This window comes from Chiloscyllium plagiosum, unplaced genomic scaffold (assembly GCF_037043375.1).
Source record: "Chiloscyllium plagiosum isolate Xiang-an unplaced genomic scaffold, Cpla_swu_hap1 HiC_scaffold_13, whole genome shotgun sequence".
In the NCBI taxonomy this organism is placed as follows: Eukaryota; Metazoa; Chordata; class Chondrichthyes; order Orectolobiformes; family Hemiscylliidae; genus Chiloscyllium; species Chiloscyllium plagiosum.
In genome coordinates this window covers 68,299,431-68,324,342 of record NW_028270151.1, presented here as the reverse complement: position 1 = coordinate 68,324,342, position 24,912 = coordinate 68,299,431, and the positions used below count along the sequence as shown (strand labels likewise).

The window sequence follows — 24,912 nt, the reverse complement described above, 5'->3', positions numbered from 1 at the left end:
GTGCGTTTTGATCTATTTTCCTCCCCCTGCTTTAATTTCCACTTAAAGTTCAAACCAGGTTACCTACAAATATTTCCAGGGTTTCTGGGACCCCAATTATTTTTTCAAATGATTTTCTGAACATGGTTACACATATTTTAAAATTAGGATTCAACAAGAAAAAGTCTTTGATTCGCAAATATTTACAACTGTTTGATTGTTAAACAAAAAAAAGCATCGATATTGCAAGGAAAACGATCTGCGATGTTACTGGTTACCCATTCTAACTGGGCTTTGCTGTGTCCTGCTCTCGTACAACACAGAAGGTTGTACGATCCGCCCATCTCTCTGTGAGAACCAATTTAGTCCTCACACGCACATTGCCAAAGGAGTGGAGACATTAGCCTCACCACTGTGGTTATGTGAGACACTTCACCTGCTACTTGTTTTGGTTTTCTCAGAGGAAGAGTGCAATTACTGGGACACTTTTAGAAACACCCGACGTAGTGGTGAGTAGTAAGATGCACGCGGACTGGGAGACGGAGGGACACTGTATTTGTATAGCGCCTTTCAAAGCGGGGTGGGTGGGGGATAGACTCTGCGAATTGAAAATCATTCTGTCTCTGCGGTTGAAAAAGAAAGATGCATCTTCCACTCGTTTGTAAACTTCCCGCCACCCTGCCTTCAGTTTCTTTCAGGGATGACCTGTATGAACAGCACATCGGAGAAGGGTGAGGAATGGTCCCACCAGCTGGTGATGCTTGTCTTCACTTTACCCACCCTTTGCTGTGGCTTGGTGTTGAACGGAGTGGCACTCGGCACAATCTGCTGTAAAATAAAGCAGCAGACCAAATCCGTCATCTACATGACCAACCTCATCCTCTCCGACTTCCTCCTGCTCCTCTCACTGCCTTTCAAAATCTACGCTTTCCATGTGGGCGACCAGTGGCCCCTGAAGAGATGGTTCTGTCAGCTTCTGGAGTCCCTGTGCTTCGTGAATACCTACGTCAGCGTCCTGCTGATCACCATGATCTGTGTGGACCGCTATGTGGCCATAAAGCATCCTTTTCTGAGCAGAGCCACCTCGTCCTGGAAGAAGACAGCGCTGATCTGCTCCGCTGTCTGGATTGTAGTGGGCTCGGCGAGTCTCCACTTTTACTTCAGCAGCCATTCCCAATCCTGCTTTTACCGGCTTTCCCCGGAGGTTTCCAGGATGGAGTTCATCGTCACACTAGAGATCCTGTTCCTGATATGCATGTTTTTGATGATGTTTTGCTCCCTGCGGATCATCTCCAACCTGAAGGTTCGAGCAAGCGAGACCCATGACAAGTGGGGGGGCAAGTCCGGTAAAATCATCCTGTCCAATTTGCTCACCTTCCTCCTTTGTTTCACGCCCTATCACACGGGCTTGTTGCTGTATTCCTTGGCAGTCAATGAATTCTTCCCAGTTCATTTCGAATCATGTGAATATCTGCGTGAGGCTGTGCATTATTGTATCTACTTGGCCAATGTCAACTGTTGCCTGGACGCTGTCTACTACTTCTATGGCATCAAGGAATTGTATCAGTCAAGATCTCAAGAGATGCCAAACTCCAGCACTCAATTGGGCACATGCGAGACAACTGCGGATTTGTCCTTAGGTCCTCCGCTCAACACCCAGTCAGATGTTTTTGAACCAAGTTGTTCAGGGATATTATTACACACTTCTGGATCAAATCAGACTTGAGCCTGAGTCTCCTGGCTTAGAGGTAGGGATACTACCAATGCATCACAAGAGATCTCTCCCTCGCCCCAGACAGGTTAACCTTTTGCCTATTAACCCAACACTACCGACCTAGATTTCAATTGCAATCATCCAGTTTTAACTATGCACTCACAGGGTTATCTAGCTTGATCTTATCAAAGGCAGAGCAGACACTAGGGGCTAATGGCCTACTTGTACTCCCAAATCAGCTATTCCGATGTATCATTGTTGCATCATATACAAGTTCCACTTGCAGCTGGGGTACAGCCGCAGGTTAATTGAAATGAAACAATAAGATAGTAATTAAATCAGAAAAATAAAACTTTCATAAAAATATTAAAAGAAAGATGGAGGAATACAAATAATGAGCTGCATTAGGGGAATACTTTATATGGCAATTAGTTAGGTACTATGTCTCACATATTGCACAAATGTACAATAAAGAAATCAGCTGAATATCCTGGTTATTTTTCTAGATTTAATGAATGAAGAGAACCTAAAGAATATTGGATCAAAGCTGGTATAAATACCTCCCTATTTCTCCCCTATTTTTAGCTTTGACAAAGGGTCAGTTAGACTTAAGATGTCAGCTCTTTTCTCTCCTTACAGATGCTACCAGACTTGCTGAGATTTACCAGCATTTTCTCTTTTGGCTAAAAAATATTGTGTGGATACACTAAGTATAAAGTCTACACATATTGAATTACTCAAGAATGAATGTCTTCAGTGGTGGTGCCAATATCTAATTAAGTTTGTGAAGGAGGAAAACAGAAAAAGCTGCACATTATGTGAGTGTAATCTTGTGAGTAACAGATTTATATGTAGTTTCATTCAACCAGACAAAACCAAATGTTATTAGCATAGGCAATTGAAAACTCATTGACTAGGATTTTATTCCCTCAAGTGTAGATTATTAAGGGATGAATTCATTGAGGTCTTTAAGGCTATTAAAACATTTGATGAGTTAGACAGAAACAATTTGCTCTTGTGGGGGAATCCATAACAATAAGGTAATATCATACAATTAGAACTAGGCCACTTTGCAGAAGCACTTCTTCACACATTGTATAGAAGAAATCTTTTCTCAACTAAGTTAAGATTGATACAATTTTGATGGCATGGATACTGGGAGACATGGAAATGGAGTTAAGATACAAATCAATCACCGTCTCATCAAATGGTAGAACCAGCTTGAGGGGCTGAATGACCTCTTGTTTTCTGTTCCTGTCTCAGTTAGTAGTAACATTAGTTTGTCGTAGAGGAGAAAAGGAAGCATATTAAACTGAAAATAAAATTAAATGATGAAGTGTTTAGGATCAACTAAGTAACTGATAGATGTAGATATTTAACCGATGTTATTCACTGCAAAATCTGTGGATTCAAATCCATGAGGGAAATTGGCTGGTCTGGGAGAGTAAGATGTCATGGCCAATATGGAGTAATAGAAGTTACCCTAATCTGTTATTCACTCAAAGCTTCTGATGTTTGAAGAATGAATGACATATTATGGGTAGGATGAAGTTGTTTCCAATTTTAAGGTTTTGTAATTTGGGCAGAATGAGTGAAACACAGTTGCTCATTACATACTTGCTAAATTAATCCAAAATAAATTAACAGAATTGATTTAAAAATTAGGATTAGTACAAGTTCAATACATTTGGGTGAAAATATTTGATAGCAAAACATGATTTCTGCAGATCAGAGTCATTTTTAATAAGAACTTGCGAGCTGATTGGACAAATGCACTGCTGAAAGCTGAACTGTGTTATACAGCTCTGGTAGGTTCTAGGTTTTGACCTTTGAGCTGTGTCAAGGTACTGGATCCCAGTTGAGATTATGGAAGTGGTACTTTAAGTGCTTGGCTAGTATTGCACAAATATCTTGAATCAGCTCCAACATGTAAGAAATACAGCAAGGCACCTGTTACAGGTGTATTACTATTCTCTTAAAGACAGATTCATGCCATTGTCGATAAGGTATATGCTGAGTACCTATTATGCTGACATTAAATCAGAACTGATATCAAAAGTTTCTATTGAAGAGCAGCAAACTGACAACTAACTTTAACAGACATATTTGGAACTTGCTTAGGTAGTAGGTTAATGTGCTACTCCATCACACTTAAGAGTTAGATTTAATGCTGATCTTCTCATGGGACAGATGTCTCTATCAATTTTTTAATGACATAGATTTGCTTATTCTTACTGAATTTTATGCTGATTATGATAATATGAACAAAATAATAGGTGCAGGAGTAGATCATAAGGCCCCTCTTCTGTTCAATATGATCATGACTGATCTTCTGCCTTACATTGAATTTCCCATCAATTCCATATATTCCTGATTTCCCCAAACAACTACCGAAAATTGCAGATTTAACCCTAATTAGCAGTAATTAACCAGCTCACTCAGAGAGCCCATGAGGATAGATAATACAAGATCCAGAAACAATAGGTGCAATAAAGCGTTCTCCCTAAAGTCTAATATTAAGGTAATACTTTAAAGCAAAACAAGGGCATCTTCTCCATCACTGACCCAACACAGTTCGATGCTCGTACTGGGGAACTAAATTGGGAGAAATGATTGTAATTTAGATCCATTTCTTTGACCATAACTGGAAATATTCCTCAATGTATAATATGGTTAGAGCAATGTGCAATAGAGCTTGGCACCCTTTGGTTTATGTCCATAATATTCCTGTACTAGAGAAAAATTCAAATCTGCAAAGGCAATCAAACATCTACCAAAACATCTAGATTAAGGAGGTACATCATCAGATGTAATTAAACCCAAGTGAGAATTGTAATAAAAGTAATTAAATTCTCTTGAATGAGGTATTAATAGATCTAACATTTTACATATCCCTTTGATGTGAAGCAACAGCAAATGGACAATGGCATGATTAAATCCTATTTGTATCCATGTCTTTACACAAAATACGCCAGCATCTGTAGCTTGCAACATTTATGGAATAACCAGTTCCGAGAGTTGCTGGCTGGCAACATCCAGCAATTGGGGAGAGGTGTACTGCAAAGTTTTCAATAGATCATTCAGAATAGTTCAGGGTCACTTACGAAGAGTGCAAAGGTTACAGGCAGTGTTTGAGGATAGGAGAGAGAGAGAAGAAAAACAAACTTTATGTGAGGAGTGTTGCAGTTAGCTGTACTGCTGTGAAGACAATTGAACTAGACAGACTCTGTGTAGGGAACACAATGAGAAATCCAGAGCAGTTTGATGACTCTATGCTACATATTGATGTCAAAAGAAGTTCTGGAGAACTGAAACAATGTGAAAGCCTTGGTATTGGGTGAAAGTGTGAGAGTTTCAGAGGAAGCCAATGAGCATTAATACTTCGGTCAAGTTGAGAGAGTGGGTGTTGAAAACGGAAGATCATTTTTTTGCTGATTTGACTGAGCAAGGTTGGAACTTGGGGGAAATCCCATGGCAGGAATGGTTTGGTGAGGTGAGGTGGGCTCTCAGTGAAGAGCTTGAGATGCACCTGTGAGTGAGTGCTGGAGTGCAGCTTCTGGGACGTAGAGAAACATCGACTGAGAAAAGGGAGGTGACTCATTGGAATAGGAACAATTGTTAAGGTAGTTTAAAATGGAGCAGTTCTTGAAAGGGAGCTTCAAGGCCCAATCAGTGCATACAAAGAAATCCAATCCATTGTGTTGTGGACAAAGGGAGAACAGGAGTGATTTTAAATTATGATTGTTTTATTCTTCTTAAACTCAAGACAGTGAGTTTTTTTTTATTTAATCCCTTCCTTTTTACTCCCATTGTTTTCTGAGGTAGGCCAAAGGGTGTTCCCCGAACCCTTACTTTTTGGTTCCAATTCTAATAATAAAACCACAGTAAAATCCTTTATGATGAAATCGTAGATAGATTTTATTAATAAAATCATCAAAATATATCGAAATGCTTTGCTATACATTCATTGACACAAGCACCAGGAAAATAAGGAAGACTAGTGAAACATGATAAGTTGCAAGTTTTGATAAATCCAAAGGTAATGAAAACTCAGTTCATATAAATTACCATCTCGGAGGTCAAATTGTCCAATAATAGTTTCCTTTATAATCTAGCTCCAGTTGCTTCCTTCTACCAGGTGAGATGTAGTTTCTTTCCAGGCAGCAACTTGAAGACAGCAATGGAGGATCTGAGATGGGCTGCAAAGTCAGCCTGGAGTCCTGCTCTCCATCTGGATGTCAAACAGGAACTGACTTAGCAACAACAAAACTGTATATTTAAGCAATTCAACCAGCTCCAATACCAGTCATGTGACAAAGACAGACATTTCAGGTGCTGGTGGCCCACCTCAGTGGGCTCAATAGAAAGTTGTTAAACCAGTTGTATCGTTTTACCTTTCTTGGTAACATTTCCATTGCAAGGTGTCAAGGTAACTACAAAAGTATTAGTGCTCACTTTAGTGTAATGGGTCTTGACATTTTTCTTTGTCTGGAACTAGCTAGAAGCAGATAATCTGTCTCTTAGTTCTTTGTATCAACTTTGGCTGGAATATCAAGGACTCAGAAGCTTCTGCAAATACAATCATGAAATGAGCTGCAGTCATGCTGAGTCAGCAACGTTGTTCATGTTTAAAATAAACAGAATTTAAACATGAAAATAAAGAAGAATATAGAGATTTCTTTGTGACTTATCTTCATCCCCTCTGACCATAAATACTTGTCAAGTTAAATGAGATTTGGTGACACACTGTTTCATTAATAACTGGTGAGAAATCTATGGCATCTTCCTCAATTGTGTCTACTATTTGGTGTGTGAAGGAGAATGTTTGATCACAGACTATTATCAGTATTTATCATGTTAATTCTGGGTATTCAAATCTAAGTTGTACATGTACTATAGATTGTAATACCATTTTAACATTGTATGGTAAAATTATTGATGTATGATAAAATCTGTGGAATCTTTAGCTTTATACTTTTAATAGGTGTTAAATGTCCTCGATCTCAGATTTTTTTCTACTTTTAAAATAAAAATTATTCTCACTAATCAGATCATAACATGAATTTTTGATCTGATCTAGAATTATAACAAGTTCTGTGGTGATACAACAACAACTTGTATTTATAATGTGTCTTTAGTGCAATTACAATGTCCCAGGGCATTTCACAAAAGCACAATTAAACAAAATATCTCACTATTCTCTATAGTAATGTGATTTTAGAGTATATGGCAAAAAATATGGTCAACAGGTTAGGTTTTTAGGAGTGTTTTAAAGGAAGACAGAGGTAGAGAGAATTAGGAAATGAATTCCAGTGTTTAGAACCAAGACTAATGAAGACACAGTCACCAACTGTGAGGGGTTAAAACCCAAGATGATCAAGAGACCAAAATTATTTATATTCGAGTGTCGTGGGGCTGGAGGGGAGGACATCAACAGGGAGATGTCCAACCTTGGAGGGATTTAAAAATAAAAATGAGAATTTAAAAATCAAGGTGTTAATTAACTGGGAGCCACTGTGTGCTATTGAGCATGAGTAATGGCTCAATCGATTTGTGCTAAAACTGGATAACAGAGCTTTAGCTGACCTCATCTTTATGAAGAATAGAATATAGGAGAATGCCAAAAGAAAAAAATGCAGCATTTTTAGTTATTTACTGAAACATGTGAATAAACATTTCCTTAAACTATTGCTAACTGTACAACATTGACAATTCAAATAGATATAGTAAGAAAGAGCCAAAACAAGAGCCTCTCCCTCAACTCAGGTATACAAGGAGACAGCAAGTAAAATTTTGCACTTCCCAATTCTAGCCAGTGAAATATTCCAAATCAGGTGGAACACCTGATTGGATTGTAATCACACATTGTGTGCAAAAGACTTATTCTAATGTTTATGCAGGAGGTTAATAAAAATAAATGTTAGTGCGTACACTTTCCTGTCACTGATGACACAACTATACTCACTGTAAAAGTGATCAAAGCCTGTAAGTGCTCTTGTGTGCAATGGTAATGTCCCTAAATGTGGGCCAGGCTATCTGGGTTCATGTCTCACCTGCTCCAACCATGTGTAATAATATTGCTGGACAGATTGATTAGGGGAAAGAAAATATATAAGTGCTCTTATAGTATAAAATGTTCCTCTTTTATCATTTTAAATGCTCTTTGTCTTGTTTCCTGCACAGTTTAAAAATTATATTTTCTTGCTTGACTCTATATTTGAGAGAAATTTGTTTCTTCTTTGACAACAGACCTTGTTTAATTTGTTAATATTACAATTCGCTGTGAAATCTAATTCTGTAATGCAAGAGTTTGGCAGAACAGGAAATAATAACAGTAATAAAAGAGACCATTCTGAAACAAATAGAGAATATTATGCTCAAACTGTATGCTGCAGAACAGGTTCAAGGGGATCTAGGCAAATACTGGAGATGCTGGAAATCTGAAACATACAGAGAATGCTGGAGAAACTCAGCAGGTCTGAGAGTATCTGTGGAGAGAGAAACAGTTAATGTTTTGAGTATATTATTGCCTCTCCTTCAGAATGTCAGTTATCCACCTCAATTATCCAAGTTCACCTCTGAGGAAGAGCCATACTGGACTCGAAAAATGTCACTTTCAATCACAGAAGCTGCCAGACTTGCTGAGTTTCTCCAGAATTCTATGTGTATATTTGAAAGGAGATCGAGCTGTTTTAAAAGCAGCCCATTTGCTTTATGTCATGTTTGAGGTAATGCAGGATGAACAAATATCAATCAGGTAAATTAACAGGCACTGGACTTGAAACCATCTACAAGATGCATTGAAGTAGCATACAAAGGTTTCTTTGACACCTACCAGACCTACTAAATCTAGCTTAGGACAGCGAACCATCAACTGCAAGTTCCCCTCCAAGCCCTACACCATCCTGACCTGAAACTATATTGCTTTATATATTGCTAAACAACTTTCACTGAGTCAAAATCCCGGCACTCTGTCCCAGACGGCTCTGTGGGGAAAAGTGGCCGACCAGCCCCTTCTCTAGGGCAATTGCAGATGTGTTATAAATACTGGCCTTGACAGCTCATACCCAAGAAGCAAATAAAAAAAAACCAACCTGCAATGGCAATTTGATCATCAACCATATTTATATCCTCTGGCACATGGAACTGGTAGTGACAAAGAAGACCTTCCAACATTTCTAGTTCATGCAGTTGTGAAAGTTGTTAACAGTACTTTTACAATCAGCCTTCAATGTATGGATAGTCCTATCACTGACAGCCTGGGCAGGGAGCCATCTTCAACATTTTCTTGACTCTGATTCACTAGAGCATCGTGTCAAAAGCAACAGGAGCAAATGTGTGACCAATATAGATATGAAATAGATTCATAAATGATGCAGTGATCAATTTTGTTGGAAATCCATTTCCTTTTCCAAGCAAACTTTCAACAATATTTAATACAACTTCTTAATAATACCATATAGTTCCATTTGCCAATGTAAAAGCCTACTGATTCAGCATTGTAGCCACCAAGATAGTCAGTTCCTTCAATGCTACCTAGTGGTCTTCATTTATAGATTCTAATTCATCAGCTATATGCATAGAGAAAGCAATAGGTAGGGATTCACTTACAGAATCATAGAATGTTTAAAACTTGGAAGGCCACCATTTAGCCCATCATATGAATGCTGGCTCTCTACAAAAGCAACTCTGTCAGTCCAGTGCCTTTACCCTTTCCCTGATAGGTCAGAAATATGTTTTTCTTCAGCTATGTATCCACTTCCCCTTTGAAAGCTACAACTGAACCTGCCTTACCCACACTTCCATGCAATATATTTATGATCTGCATAAAAACATTTTCTATTGTATTATCATTGCTTCTTTTGCCAAGTATCCATAAACAGGAACAGACCGAAATTGTGATGGTTGAATTAGGAGGTCTAAATTTGTGATATGTACCTGTATGAATAAATGTTTATAGAAGTGTGTAACAATTGAGTACTTCACCATCTAGATTTCTGAAATATAACATTAAGTCCGAACTACTCAAGTTTGTTAACTGCATCCTTGTGGATGTGCTTGTTTTATAAACTATCATGAGAATGATGCAGCCCATTGCAAATGTGTTATTCTGAGTTGCTAGCTGTACTATCAGACTGCTATTCTAGATCTATAGTGACAGTAAAAGATAAGAATATTGGAATTTTGCCTCCAATAATTACTTTTAGGCAGAGATCCCATGATAACACTCTAACAGATGTGATATTTATACAGTTGTAGCATGTGTGGATGAAAAATGATATTCAAAAATTAGGCTGTAGTAAAATTGAGCTTCAGAGAGCATTGTGGTTTTTCCTTGCATTAAAAACAATATTACTCTAGGTTGTCTCCTACAAGGGAACATAAAACCTGTAAATTAGGTTAAACAAAAAACTAAAGAACTGCAGATGCGAAAAATCAGAAATGTTCTGAAGAAGGGTTACTGGACTAGAAACGTTAACTCTGCTTTCTCTCCACAGATAAGGCCATACCTGCTGAGTTTCTCCAGCAATTTCTGTTATTGTAAATTAGGCTCCTCCTCCATTTTAGGCATGTTCCTTTGTTTTTGGTGCCATCTTATATTGCAAGTATAGAGATACTCTTCAAATAATATACATTGAAAGAGTAATTACATAGTGATGGGAGTGACTGAACCCACAACATCACCTGTCTGCAAACAAGTATATCGTTTTTAATAATTCTTTGAAGTTATTAAAATGGCTTTCATTTTTAGATTTGAATGTACACTCTACCAGAATATTGTGTCAGAGGTCAGAAATGACAGCAGTGCTGTGTTCTCAGAGGTAACGTCTGTTGGTGGAGATGCTAAACTGAAGCTTTGTTTACTCTTCCAATTGGATGCAAAAGATTCTATGCAAGAACTTTGAAGAAGGTCAGCGAACTATTGCGGTGCCTGGTCAACAGTCATCTCGTAGCCTCAGATGCTCTAGTTATTATCACATTGCTGTTGTCCACTTTTGCTGCATGCAAAATGGCTTCCACATTTCCTGTAAAATAACACTTCAAAAGAATGTCATTATCTGCAAAGTGCTTTGGGATGTCCAGTGAAGTCGCAAGATGCTACACAAATGCATGTTTTTTTTCCATGAGTAGTCAAGCCATCTTCTGGATAAATGGCACTGCTGGATTCTTTCACCTTACTTGTTTCCCAAGGTATGTTCCAGTTTTCCTCATCTATTCCCAGGTCATGTGCTTAATGCCCTGTGTTGTCTCAGTCAGCAGAGACTGCTTTGGAGACGCTGGTGTTGGACTGGGGTGTACAAAGTTAAAAATCACACAACACCAGGTTATAGTTCAACAGGTTTAATTGGAAGCACTAGCTTTCGGAGCGCTGCTCCTTCATCAGGTGGTTGTTTGGAAGACATGATTGTAAGACACAGAATTTATAGCAAAAGTTTACAGTGTGATGTAACCAAAATTGTACATTGAAAAATACCTTTAATGTTTGTTAAGTCTCTCATCTGTTAGAATGACCATGTTAGTTTCACTTCTTTCAAATGTAAATCACAGAAACTTTTTAAAAAATTTACATTCTCAGGTTAACTTTAACAATAGATGTCAGCCCAGATAATGTGTTGAAGGTGTTTGACCCCTGTGTGCTGTTGTCTGTGCCATAATGTTTAGACTGATTCTAATCTAAAAAATGAGCTAACAGAGTCTTACATGGATTATGTGTTCATGCAGGGCGGGCCTCAACTGGGACCTTGGGTTCATGTCACACTATAGATGACCACCATTGCACTATACACACACAGATGCAAAAACACACACACACTCCTACTCACACACACGCGCACACACATACACACAAGACACTCCTATACACAGACACACACACTCCCACACTCACACATGCACCCTCTCACAGACTTAGACCCCTTTACACTCACACACACACGTACACTCTCTCTCACAGACACGCACAACCCCCCCACCCCAGACATACATACATACACACACACGTACACACAAACCCACATGCGCACTTACACATATACGTTTGTGGGGTGAATTTGTACTTGCAGAGTTACATTGTACTTTGCTCAAAAACTGCATGAATCTATGTAAGACTGTTAGCTCATTTTTAAGATTAGAATCAGTGTAAACATTATGGTACACACAACAGCACACGGGGCGAACACCTTCAACACATTATCTGGGCTGACGCCAATTGTTAAAGTTAACCTAAGAATGTAAATTTTAAAAGACGTTTTGTGATTTAAATTTGAAAGAAGTGAAACTAACATGGTCATTCTAACAGATGAGAGACTTAACAAACATTCAAGGTATTTTTCAATGTACAATTACACACTGTAAACATTTACTATAAATTTTATGTTTTACAATTGTGTACTGCACAATCACCTGATGAAGGACCAGCGCTCCGAAAGCTAGTGCTTTCAATGAAACCTGTTGGACTATAACCTGGTATTGTATGATTTTTAATTTAGCAGAGACTGCAACATTGTTCACCACAGAGGTGCTGACAGAATAACCTCCCTTACTCATATTGCAAGCAGCAGCAGCTCTTTTTACCATTCAGCAAACACAGTGGTAACTCTTAACACCCTAACACTAAACTGCAAGCTGTAGTCTTTCACCTCATACTTATTTTTGATAACTACTTATTTTTTCTCAGCCTCTGCATTCTGTTTCAAGGAACCTTTGCAAGTTTTAAAAGCTCAACTGAAAATATTAAGAGATTCTGGAAAAAGCTATTTCATTTTACCCAAACTCAACCCTAAAATGTATCAAATTGACTTCTGATGGTGCAGAGTCACCAAGTAAATAATTGACAATCGGGTCAAAAGGCATAATAGGATGGTGACTAAAGGTTCAGTCAACTAAAGATGGTCTTAAAAGGGGAGACAGAGGTGCAATTCCACAGGAATTAAAGGAGTCTAGGTAACTGCAGAAGATGGATGGAAATTTGGAATGCCCAGGGATCTAAAGTAAGTCGTACATAGAAGATAAGGTGCTGTTGGTAGGCAAAGCAGTAAGTGAGATCATGAATGAATTTAAACATGGGTCTGAATTGTAAACTTCAGACATTGAATCCGTTTTAATGTCATATGTACTCACATCAGTACAGTGAAAAATGTACAACCTACCACTTAAGGTGCCATTTTAGGTTCATAGGTAGCTAGGTACAGATTCTTGAGTACAAATTCTTAGGAAAAAAAATTAGAAACATCAAGAAATAAAAAGTCTAGCATTTCAAAAGTTTGAAAGTATAATATCATTGTAGTAAATTAGAAAAATAATGAAATAAAACATTCATAATAACAGTGCTTCCACCATAATAGAAAAAAGGAAAAAAAAGAGAATTTAAGGCAAAGTCCACTTAGTCCACTTCATGGCCCTGGGCTCGAGGACACAACCTCCCCCCATTGGAATCTCGGGGTGGACTTGCCATACGCCGAAGAAAACACAGTACGGAGTCGCAGACTGACTGAAGCTTCCACAGGGGCAGAGCAAAACAATCAGGCCACTGCAAAAACACTGGAGAAGCCTCAAGGAAATCCCAGGCCATTGAAATCCCAGGCCCAGACCCATCACGTCACCGACGTAGCCTTGAGGAATGGCTCGATCCATGCTGGTCAGCTTTTGATAGAAATGCTGAATTCGAAATGGGATAGACCGTGGACAATATTGTTTTGGAAATATTTAAATTTATAGAGATTGAAGAATTGGAGGTCAGCCAGGACAAAATGAGATAGTTCAGTTTGAAAACAAAAAAGATCACAGATCCAGAAAGGCATTGTCATGCCTGGTGTAGCAGTCTCTCAGACCGGCGTGGTGATCTCCTTGTGGTACGTGGCAGGCTCTCGGCCCGGTGTGGTGATCTCCTGGTGGTACATGGTGATCTCTCGGCCTGGCATGGTGATCTGCCGGGGGTACGTGGTAGTCTCTTGGCCCAGCATAGTGATCTCCTGGTGGTACATGGTGATCTCTCAGCTTTGGGTGGTGACGTCCCGGTGGTACATAGCAGCCTTTCGGCCTGGCATGGTGATCTCCCGGTGGTACATGGTGATCTCCCACCCTGGCACAATGATCTCCCGGTGGTACATGGTGATCTCTTGGCTTGGCGTGGTGATCTCCTGGTAGTATGTGGTAGTTTCTCGGCTCGGTGTGGTGATCTCCCGGTGGTACATGGCAGTCTCTCAGCATGATGGTGATCCCCCAGTGGTACATTGACAGTCTCTTGGCCTGGTATGGTGATTTCCTGGTGATACATGGTAGTCTCACAGCCTGGTGTAGTGATCTCCCAGTGGTATGTGGCAGTCTCTCAGCCTGGTGTGATGATCTTTTGGTGGTATATGGTAGTCTCTCAGCCTGGCATGATGATCACCTGGTTGTATGTGGCAGTCTCTTGGCCTGGCATGGTGATCTCCCAGTGGTACGTGGTGGTATCTTGGCCCAGTGTGACCTTAATTTGGACTTCCGGCCTTGAGGTGATTCCCGAGCAGTTTTCCCAGCCTTAGAGAGACTTGGTGAAGCCTGGCACAGTCTGAAGTCAAGGCCCGGCATGGACTGGAGGCTTGGTGCCAGCCTGATTGTTAGTCTGCAATATTTGTTTCTCAATTTTCTAATTTATTCCTACACTTTAATGCTGGACTTTCTATTTCTTTGTTTTTCTAATTTTTTTTTCCTAAGACCTTATACTGAAGAGTCTGTACCTATGTACCTGTGTCTAAGGTAGCACCATAAGAGGCGACTTGTAAACCTTTCACTGTACTCATGTGAGTTCAAGGGATATGGGCCAAGTGCTGGCATTTGGGACTAGATTAATTTAGGACAGCTAGTTGGCATGGACGAGTTGGACCGAAGGGTCTGTTTTCATGCTGTACATCTCTATGACTCTGTGACAATAAAGCTAATTCAAATTCAAAAGAATAAGTAGACACAGATGTGAGTGATGTTACAGACATGAAAATGGATCAATTTCCTCATCAAAATAAGAAGAGACCAAAAGCTCAGTATCAATAAAATGACAATGCTACAAACATTACAGTCAGCATGAGACATTAACCAGGGAAGAGTTTGATGAGGTTGCAATCTGTTGAAGATCATGAATACAGTCATTCAGATACAAGTTTCCTAACCGAAGGTGTGCTTTTCAAGTTAAGAAATGAAGTATTTTGACCAGTCCATTAAAATACAGAGTAGGAACTTAACGGGACTGCTGCTCCAATCACAAAACGTTTCTTTTAAAAGTTGCATTCTCAAGTGAACTTTAACAATTGGTGTCAGCCCAGACAATGTATTGGGTATTAGTAACCCTCTGTGCTGCTCTCTGTGCCATAATGTTTAGACTGATTCTAATCTAAAAAATGAATTAACAGAATCTTACATGGATTCATGCAGTTTTTGAGCAAAATACAATGTAACTGTGCTAGTACAAATTTATCCCACAAACGTGTGTGTGTGTGTGGTGCAATGGGGTCACCTGTAATGTGACATGAACCCAAGGTCCCAGATGAGGCCATCCCCATGGGTACTGAACTTAGCTATCAGACTCTGCTCGGCCACTTTTTGCTGCTGCCTGTCACGAAGTCTGCCTTGGAGGATGGTCACCCGAAGGTCCAAGGTCGAATGTCCCGAACCACTGAAGTGTTCTCCAGCTGGGAGGGAACACTCCTGCCTGTTAATTGTTGTGCGGTGCCCATTCATCCATTGCCATAGCCTCTGCTTGATTTCCCCAATGTACCATGCTTCAGGGCATCCTTGCCTGCAGTGTATGAGAAAGGTATTTTTCAATGTATAACTTCAGTTACATCACACTGTGAACTTTTGCTATAAATTCTGTGTCTTACAACCTTATGCTCCAGCTGATGAAGGAGCAGCGCTCCGAAAGCTAGTGCTTCCAATTAAACCTGTTGGACTATAACCCGGTGTTGTGTGATTTTTAACTTTGTATATCAGATGTATATTTGATGGCATTCATCTCTTCCTGAATTTCAGGATAAGTATTTATTGCTTTGTTCTAGTAGTGATAGAATGATGCCTAGTTGAATTGCATTGCAAGTTCCCTAAGAATAATAGTAACATTGAAGGGGAGGGATGGAGATTCAGTCCATGGATCATGTTAAATCTCAAAGGGGTCATCCCAGTCTATCTCCTGGCCTTCTCCTCCCTCTCTATCTTTCCCATATGTTCACATTATTTGATTGTGGATTGAGAGTTGGGATGAGCTCAGGGAAGACTTGCAGCAGTACGCTCAGTGCATGGTGGAATGGGGCCTGCCCCTATTCTTCCAGAGGAGTCAACTCTTTCAGCACCCGAGGAGACATCCCTGTCACAATGAACCCGATTATCACCAAAAGATGGATTGGGGATGCCAATGCCCCACCGATAACATTCACCACCCCATTTACATTGGCACAATTAGCGGAAATCATTAGAAAGGTTCCAGACTTTGAGCCATTGGCCAATTCCTTTGTATTTTTTGAAAGGATCAGACAACAAAAGATTTTAGTTGAAAAATGTCATGCTGGAAAAACACAGCAGGCCAGGCAGCATTCGAGGAGCAGGAGAATCAACGTTTTGGGCATAAGCCCTTCTTCAGGAAGAAGGGCTTATGCCCGAAACGTCGATTCTCCTGCTCCTCAGATGCTGCCTGGCCTGCTGTGTTTTTCCAGCATGACATTTTTCAACTCTGGTACTTCAGCATCTGCACTCACTTTCTCCTAACAAAAGATTTTACAATGGGATAGAGGAGAGAAAGGAGGCAAAACTTATCGCAATGTGTCTGAGCCAGCCAGTGCAGTCTGCAATCCCAGCCCGGCTAAATGTAGGGGATGGAACCCTCGCCAATATGAAATAAGCGATCCTAAAGGCAATTGGGTACAATAAAGGAGACCGGTAGACGGGTTGAACAAGTGTAGGCAGAAGAAAGGGGAACATCCGACTGCCTATGCCAGTCGTTTATGCGTCCACTTTTCGGAAGTCTATGGAGACTTAAACAGGGGTCAGTCATCCGAAGCTGACTCAGCTAAGTGGGCTAGGACTTTAGTTTCCCATGCCACTGAAGAGAGCAGGAAGGCCTGTGGGAACTTCGATCCTAACCTGGTGTTGTGTGATTTTTAACTAAAATACAATGAGGCGTGGGTCCTGAGGAGAATGTCCCGGGTGTGGGAAAAAGAGGCCCATGAACTAACCAGAGAAATGAGGGAAAATGCTTCCTTTCTGAAACTCCAGCCAGGATCCGGTGTGGAGTAATGAGGAAAAGGAGGGAGCTCTTACCAAAGGAACACAGTTCCACCCTACACAGCCACGAGGAGAGATAAAGAGGCATAACAGGAAAACACTTGGCGCTACCACTGTGGGCGCACAGGACACCGCGCTAGAATGTATAGCCAGTGCACGTTCACACTCACAGCCACAGGGACCACTGACCACAGCAGGACCAAGGGGTGATAGAGGGAGTCACCAACTACTGTTAGAAGGCCCAACTTGACTGGGTCCAGTCCATGCCATGGACACTAGCCAACCCATGTACGCCCCCACTCCCAATCTACGAGGCATCTGCATGATGATGTCAGGTTTCTGCCTCTCCAGAGTGGTCTGCAACATGAGTTGGGATAGTACAGGTAGACCACAAGTCAACAGTGAAGTAGGAGGCCAACCTGTAGAATTCCTTTGGGATACTGGAAGCTCCCACACAATCTTAAACACCTTGAGATTCAATGATCTACCCTGGCGGACCACAGGGACTATTGTTTTAAGTGGAATTACTTGCCATATGCAGGAGGGGTATATTACTGAACCTATAGAATTTAAATGAGGTGACATTACGTGCCAGCACCCTGCTATCTTAGTCAACCTTCCCCCAGGCGCAGAAAAGATTCTCGGTGTCAATAACATGACGAGGTGTTAGCTTACCTTTGATCCAGAGAATGCCTGCATATGACACATGTCTCTGGTTAGCAACATCCCACCCTTTACCTCAGCCAGCAATTACGCTAATTGCATCAACATAATAGAGGAGTTTTGGTTTAATCCCCTAACAATGACCAAGGATTCGGCTATGAGAGAGTTGACCGTGAAATATAAAGGGGGATTTGCCCAGCATAGGCATGACTGGGGGTATATACCGAGAGAGGTGATAATGGAAGGACCGACCCGAAACTGTAAAGACAATACACTTTCCACCAACAGGGTTGGGTGGGGTGCAGGGGGTGGGGGGGAGGGTGTGGGGGTGGGGAGGGCGGAGTGGGGGTGGAGGGGTGGGGTGGGGCTAGTTTTTTACAGGAAGGAAAGCTGCGACCTGTAGCCTCCACTAATGATGCTCTGATTTGGCTGGTCATGAAGCCAGATGGTTCATGGTGTTTAAATATTGACTATTGGGAGCTTTAGTAAAGTCACCCCTCTCACTGCGCCAACAGTAGCTACCAGCCTGACCACAATAATGAAGCAAGCCTCGCAAGCAAACTCCTACACAGTATTTGATATAAGTAATGGTTTTTAGTCCATACCCTTAAATCAGTCCTGTCAGTACAAATTGGCGTTTACTTTCCAGAAACAGCAGTATACCTGGACTTGTCTACCCCAAAAGTTCCATATCTCACCCTCGATTTTCCATAGATGAGTAGCCAAGGGAGTGGAAAGGTTTTCCTGGCCTAACTGCCTAATCCAATATATGGATGGCCTACTCCAACAAATGGAAACAAAGGAGGAGCACATTCAGCTCCTAGACAAATTACTCGACCATGTAGACATGCTAGGATGTAAATCAAACCTGAAAAAGGGTCAAATACTACAGTCTAGGTTTACATACTTGGGAATGATAGTCAACCATGGGAAAAGAGAGATAGACCGAAAGTGGTTAGATTCCATAGTATGATTCCCACTCCCTGGAGATGTTAGGGAACTGCAATCTTCCCTAGGATTAATGGAATATTTGCAGGAACCATATCGATAGGTTCCCTACCAAAGCAGCCCCACTCTCAGAGTTGCTGAAAAAGAACGCTACCTGGAATTGGACATCCCAACTCACAAAGGCAGGAACTGCTTTAAAATATGTCTTAGTAAGTTTTGAGAAGATTTGCAGCTCAGTTTGAGGTTCTGGACGTAGGTTTGCTCGCTGAGCTGGAAGGGTCATTTCCAGACGTTTCATCACCATACTAGCTAACATCTTCAGTGGGCCTCTGGGCGAAGCACTGCTGATAATTCCTGCTTTCTATTTATATGTTTGGGTTTCTTTGGGTTGGTGATGTTATTTCCTATGGTGATGTCATTTTCTGATCTTTTTCTCAAGGGGTGGTAGATGGGTCTAACTCAATGTGTTTGTTGATAGAGTTCTGGGTGGAATGCCATGCTTCTAGGAATTCTCGTGAATGTTTCTGTTTGGCTATAATCTGTAAAAGCATGGTGTGTTGGATCCATCATTTTTTGGAAGTTGGTCGTATTTATTTCTCCAGATTTCTGAAGTGTTTTGAGTACGGCTGTGATTCGATTCTCTAGTTGTGTGGAAAGGTCTATCACCACTTGTTGGTAAGTGTTGGTATCTGTAAGTAGTGTGTTCACTTTTTCAATGTAGTCTCTTTGATTTAAAATGACTTAGAAAGCATTCTTTGTCTGAGGTAGGATAACAATGTTTTTATCTTTTTTTAGTATTTCCAGTGCTTTCCTTTCTTGTGTATTGAGTGTGTTTCCTTCCTTTTTTCTGCTTAATGTTGGTGTCTGATAGTTTGCTGGGTTTCTTCTGTGAGTTGGTTGTCCTTTAGAGTTGTTTCTAATGCTGCTAAGAAAACTTTCTTGTCCGCGTCCTGGCAGTTATAATTTAACCCTCTTAATAAGACGGCTTTTTCAGTGTCTGTTAAGGGTCTGTCAGATAAGTTTTTTATCCATGCTCCTGTGTTGTCAGTGTTGTTAGTTTGTGTAAGTTTGTCTAGTTTTTTTCTGCAGGTCTAGTTTTTTCATTTTCTGTGTTTGTTGCTGTCTAATATCTATGGCTTGTTGTACTGTGTCTGTCTATTCATGGTCTGTTACATGAGTGAGTAAAGACTTTTGGTGCAAAATTTCCCAGTTGTATTTACGGAGTCTATTATGGGCATCATTAATCATTTCTCTAAGCATTCTGTGGCTGTTTTGCTCTGCTATTCTTTTGGCTAATGGGTGTTAAGGGGAGGTTTGTATTTAAGACATTTAGGTAGTACCTGTTTTCTTAGGCATTCGTGCAGGAAGTATAGCTGTTCGCGGGTGGCACTCTGTCAGATGGCATTCGTCAAATATGCCCTCGCTACAGCACCAGCCTCACTAGTTCCCACCTCTGGCTTACCATACGCCCTAGAAATTGCAGCCACAGATCAGACGATAGCAGCTGTTCTACTGCAAGAGCAGCACAGTAGGTCAGGCCCAGTGGCCTATGCCTGCAGGGTCCTACAGTCCATGGAGTAAGGGTTTTCTATGTGCAAATGACACCACCTCACAGTCTTTTGGACAGTCCAGTACTTCAACTACCTTATTGGTTTAAACCCACTGACTATATTAACTAAACGCACCCCAATCCAGCTCCCACTAGACAGCCAAATCAAAGATAACCCAGTGAGCCAGATTTGAGCCACGTGGTGGAGTCTATTGCTTCAAGGTTGGGACACCATGGTCAGACATACTAAGGTGCCCACCTTCCTAGCCGATAACCTAAATTATAGGGGACACTTATATGACTGCCAAATCATAGCCACTAAACACCCCACTGGCCCTTTTATACCAAAGCAGCAGGAGAAACAATTAGAAACGAGACAAACAATAGGCAGGCAGACACCACAGTCAAAAACTAAGTAGATGGATCTTCCATCGTAGTGGATGTCAGTCGGATCACCGACTAGGGGAAATACACAACAGATACTCAAGGACATCAAATAGTTGAACTGGCTTTAAAATTACCCAGCCATCTAAGTGCCCAAGCTGTGGAGCTAGCAGCTATAGACTACGTAGTCAGTCACCCCGATCTGTTCCCTTCACCTGCAGATGTATACTCTGATAGCATGTACATCCGCAACAGCCTCACTGCATTTTTATCATTTTGGGAAGCTGGGGGTTTAATTTTTGCCAATGGGAAACCCCTACCATCAGCCCCCTTATTGAAATATGTACTACAGGCCACCAGTGGAAGGAAATATGGCACAATTAAAGTTAGAAGCCACCACAAAATATCCCCAGAAGGTAACCACAGAGCAGATGAATTCGTCAAAACAGCTGCCGTGTAGGAGAATTTTGGCAGTCACCCATAGGTGAGCAGGCAAATGCAGTCACTGTAAGCCAAACAAACATAGAGGACCTTAGGCAAGCACAACACTGTGATAATTCCTTGAAACAGATTTTGGGAGGAGTTTAGCCAGTTGTTTACGATAAATGGAAAGATTCCCTATGGGCATGGGATGGATTAGTTTTAAAAATAGGGATTTATGTAGTTCCAATTCAAGACAGAAATTGGATCACATACCAATACCATGATGGACATGGGCATCAGGGAATAGAGGCCACTACCGAACAATTGAAAGAACTGTGTTGATGGCCCAAATTATATAACAATGTAACACACTGCATAGAGAACTGTCTGGTGTGCGCTCAAAATAATCCAGGTACTTTTGAAAGGGAGGACTGAAGCATACCCATCCAGTGGTAGGAGCCTGGACAAATTGACAAATTAATTATATATGTCCCCTATCACCATGTTGGAATGGATTTACCTATATTCCAGATACTCCTATATCATAGACTCATTCATGAAATGGGTCAAGGCTTTTCCCATTAGGACATATACAGCCAAAATGATTGTACAAACCCTAACACAACATATTTACGAGATGGAGTCTAGCCCGCAGTATCGAGTCAGATCAGGGTACCCATTTCACCAGCTGAGTCATGCAAAATGTGATGACAATGCTTGGTGTCCAGCAGAAACTCCACATTGCATACCACCCCCAATCTAGTGGGATTGTGGGAAGGGTGAACTGCACCCTAAATGGGAGGATTAGGTAGACTGTGCTGCAGAACAATAAAACCTGGGGGACAGTATTTCCGTTTGTTCTCATGATGGTATGCAGTACCATCTCCCAATCCCCAGGGTATACCCCCACCCCCATACTCTAATGTCAGGCCGACCTATGAAAGGAGTCAACTACCTGGTTGGTCTCAACCTCACAGAACCTGCCCTCACTGCTCTCACCCATGAAGAAGTAGTGCATCAGCTTACCAGAAATATCAAGGCCACTCAGTTAACAGCAGCTGCCAGGTTAGGGACCAAAAGGAAAGTAACTAAGGCTTACTTCGACAGTAAAGTTAATGCTATCAAACACTTATAGGACAGCAGGTGATGCTACAGATACACAATCCTAGTTCTTTTCTCTCCCCTAAATACTCAGGTCCCACCCCCACCTGTTGGATAAGGCAAACCCCTCAGTACAAGGTTCTACTAGCCACAGGAAAGACTGCTGGTACCATGTAAACCAATTGTGGGCATTTGGCACTCAACACAGCCACTTTCATCACCTTGAGATAGGTACGGTGGATGACACTGCCCTAGAGCAAGTGACAAGACCAAGGGTTACCCCGAATACCAAGGACACCCACTTCCGACACATCTTCTCAGTCAGACTGCACCCCTGGTGATATTTATACTCTCCCATCACCACCATCGACTGCAACGTCAATGCCCAAGGGACTCCCAGACGGATTCTCTAACAGATTGGAACAACTTTCAGCATTGATGTGTTACACATTCCCAACAGTCCAGACACGACAGAACTCCCCAATAATTCCCTGATAGACAAGGAAATCAACCAACCCTAAGTCCTTATAACTCAGATCCCAGACGGCATATCCACAACATGGATATGTGACAATACTAAAAGACCAGGGAAAAACAGACTGAATTTGACCGTCAGATGGAAACATCCAATGTTCACGACATCACCACTTGAGGGAATGACAGGACACAGACATGGGAACAGGGAGGATAAAATATTGCCAAGCCCCCAGATGCAGAGGATGCATGGCAAACTGATGAGTCTCTGTGTGGATGCCTATTTAATGAATACACTAACTCATTAATTCAGATGATGAAACAGCTCCTGACAGCCACCCAAGGCGTGGCATCACTGTTTCTGATGGTCAGCACTTTCACACCTATCTATTGAGGTAAAAACAATGACTGCAGATGCTGGAAACCAGATTCTGGATTAGTGGTGCTGGAAGAGGACAACAGTTCAGGCAGCATCCAAGGAGCTTCGAAATCGACGTTTTGGGCAAAAGCCCTTCATCAGGAATAAAGGCAGTGAACTTGGAGCGTGGAGAGATAAGCTAGAGGAGGGTGGGGGTAGGGAGAAAGTAGCATAGAGTACAATGGGTGAGTGGGGGAGGGGATGAAGGTGATAGGTCAGGGAGGAGAGGGTGGAGTGGATAGGTGGAAAAGGAGATAGGCAGGTAGGACAAGTCCAGACAAGTCATGGGGACAGTGCTGAGCTGGAAGTTTAGAACTAGGGTGAGGTGGGGGAAGGGGAAATGAGGAAACTGTTGAAGTCCACATTGATGCCCTGGGGTTGAAGTGTTCCGAGACGGAAGATGAGGTGTTCTTCCTCCAGGCGTCTGGTGGTGAGGGAGCGGCGGTAAAGGAAGCCCAGGACCTCCATGTTCTCGGCAGAGTGGGAAAGGGAGTTGAAATGTTGGGCCATGGGGCGGTGTGGTTGATTGGTGCGGGTGTCCCGGAGATGTTCCCTAAAGCGCTCTGCTAGGAGGCGCCCAGTCTCTCCAATGTAGAGGAGATCGCATCGGGAGCAACGGATACAATAAATGATATTAGTGGATGTGCAAGTAAAACTTTGATGGATATGGAAGGCTCCTTTAGGGCCTTGGATAGAGGTGAGGGAGGAGGTGTGGGTGCAGGTTTTACAGTTCCTGCGGTGGCAGGGGAAAGTGCCAGGATGGGAGGGTGGTTTGTAGGGGGGCGTGGACCTGACCAGGTAGTCACGAAGGGAACGGGGGTCTTTGCGGAAGGCGGAAAGAGGTGGGGAGGGAAATATATCCCTGTTGGTGGGGTCTGTTTGGAGGTGGCGGAAATGTCGGCGGATGATTTGGTTTATGCGAAGGTTGGTAGGGTGGAAGGTGAGCACCAGGGACGTTCTGTCCTTGTTACGGTTGGAGGGGTGGGGTCTGAGGGCGGAGGTGCGGGATGTAGACGAAATGCGTTGGAGGGCATCTTTAACCACGTGGGAAGGGAAATTGTGGTCTCTAAAGAAGGAGGCCATCTGGTGTGTTCTGTGGTGGAACTGGTCCTCCTGGGAGCAGATCCGGTGGAGGTGGAGGAATTGGGAATACGGGATGGCATTTTTGCAAGAGTTTGGGTGGGAAAGTGGTGTAATCCAGGTAGCTGTGGGAGTCGGTGGGTTTGTAAAAAATGTCAGTGTCAAGTCGGTCGTCACTAATGGAGATGGAGAGGTCCAGGAAGGGGAGGGAGGTGTCAGAGATGGTCCAGATAAATTTAAGGTCAGGGTGGAATATGTATTGTCCCAGTGGAACCAACCCTCATTCCTGTACGCGCTGATGGAATTAACCAGGTTTCAGTTGTTCAGTTGTCGTCCATTGGATAAAATCTCCATATCAGAATCTGCTTCGCGGTCATAACGGCTGTCTCATTGTTGTCTTCACATTTCAGTCGTAGGACACAATGACCACTTTGTCTTCACATTTAATTCGTTGGTCATAAAGACCACATCATTTCAACCTTTTCTAACTGCTCCACGGTCAGCCCATTTAAACCTACAAATTCCTACCACTAGAAACCAAGGCCAGGGCTGCTAGAAACTGAGGTTGGAGCTTACCAAGCACTTAAACCATATGGGGTTCCTTAACAACAAACCTTAACAACAACACAAAATGTGGGGGAGGTCAGGGTGTACACACTACACTGTTCCAACCATTCAGGTATTAGACAGTGATAACAACAGAAACAACTTTGATCCATCCCCAGGACAACTATGACCACATGGAACATAATCAAGATCTACTTCATCGGGGCCATCACATCACTGGGAGCAACACACAAGAAACATCGTACAGGGCAGGATATATGTTCCCAGGGTATGTATGGTTTGGCCCACCAGATGCAGGTGAATGTGAGGATGATGTGGTATGGGTACAGCCCAATAAAAGTTTTATGTTCGGATGCAACAACC

At 41.9% G+C, this 24,912-nt stretch overlaps 1 protein-coding gene across 1 annotated transcript; it reads left to right on the top strand.

Moving 5' to 3' along the window:
• The first annotated feature begins 679 nt into the window (after positions 1 to 679).
• LOC122556317 (G protein-coupled receptor 35-like) lies at positions 680 to 1,705 on the top strand. Its single transcript, XM_043702944.1, has one exon. It carries the CDS (start codon positions 680 to 682, stop codon positions 1,703 to 1,705), a length of 1,026 nt encoding a protein of 341 aa, XP_043558879.1.
• Positions 1,706 to 24,912: the final 23,207 nt, after the last annotated feature.

Excerpts from the sequence above, each read along its gene's own strand:
- LOC122556317 (XM_043702944.1), top strand. The coding sequence starts at position 680 with ATGACCTGTATGAACAGCACATCGGAGAAGGGTGAGGAATGGTCCCAC.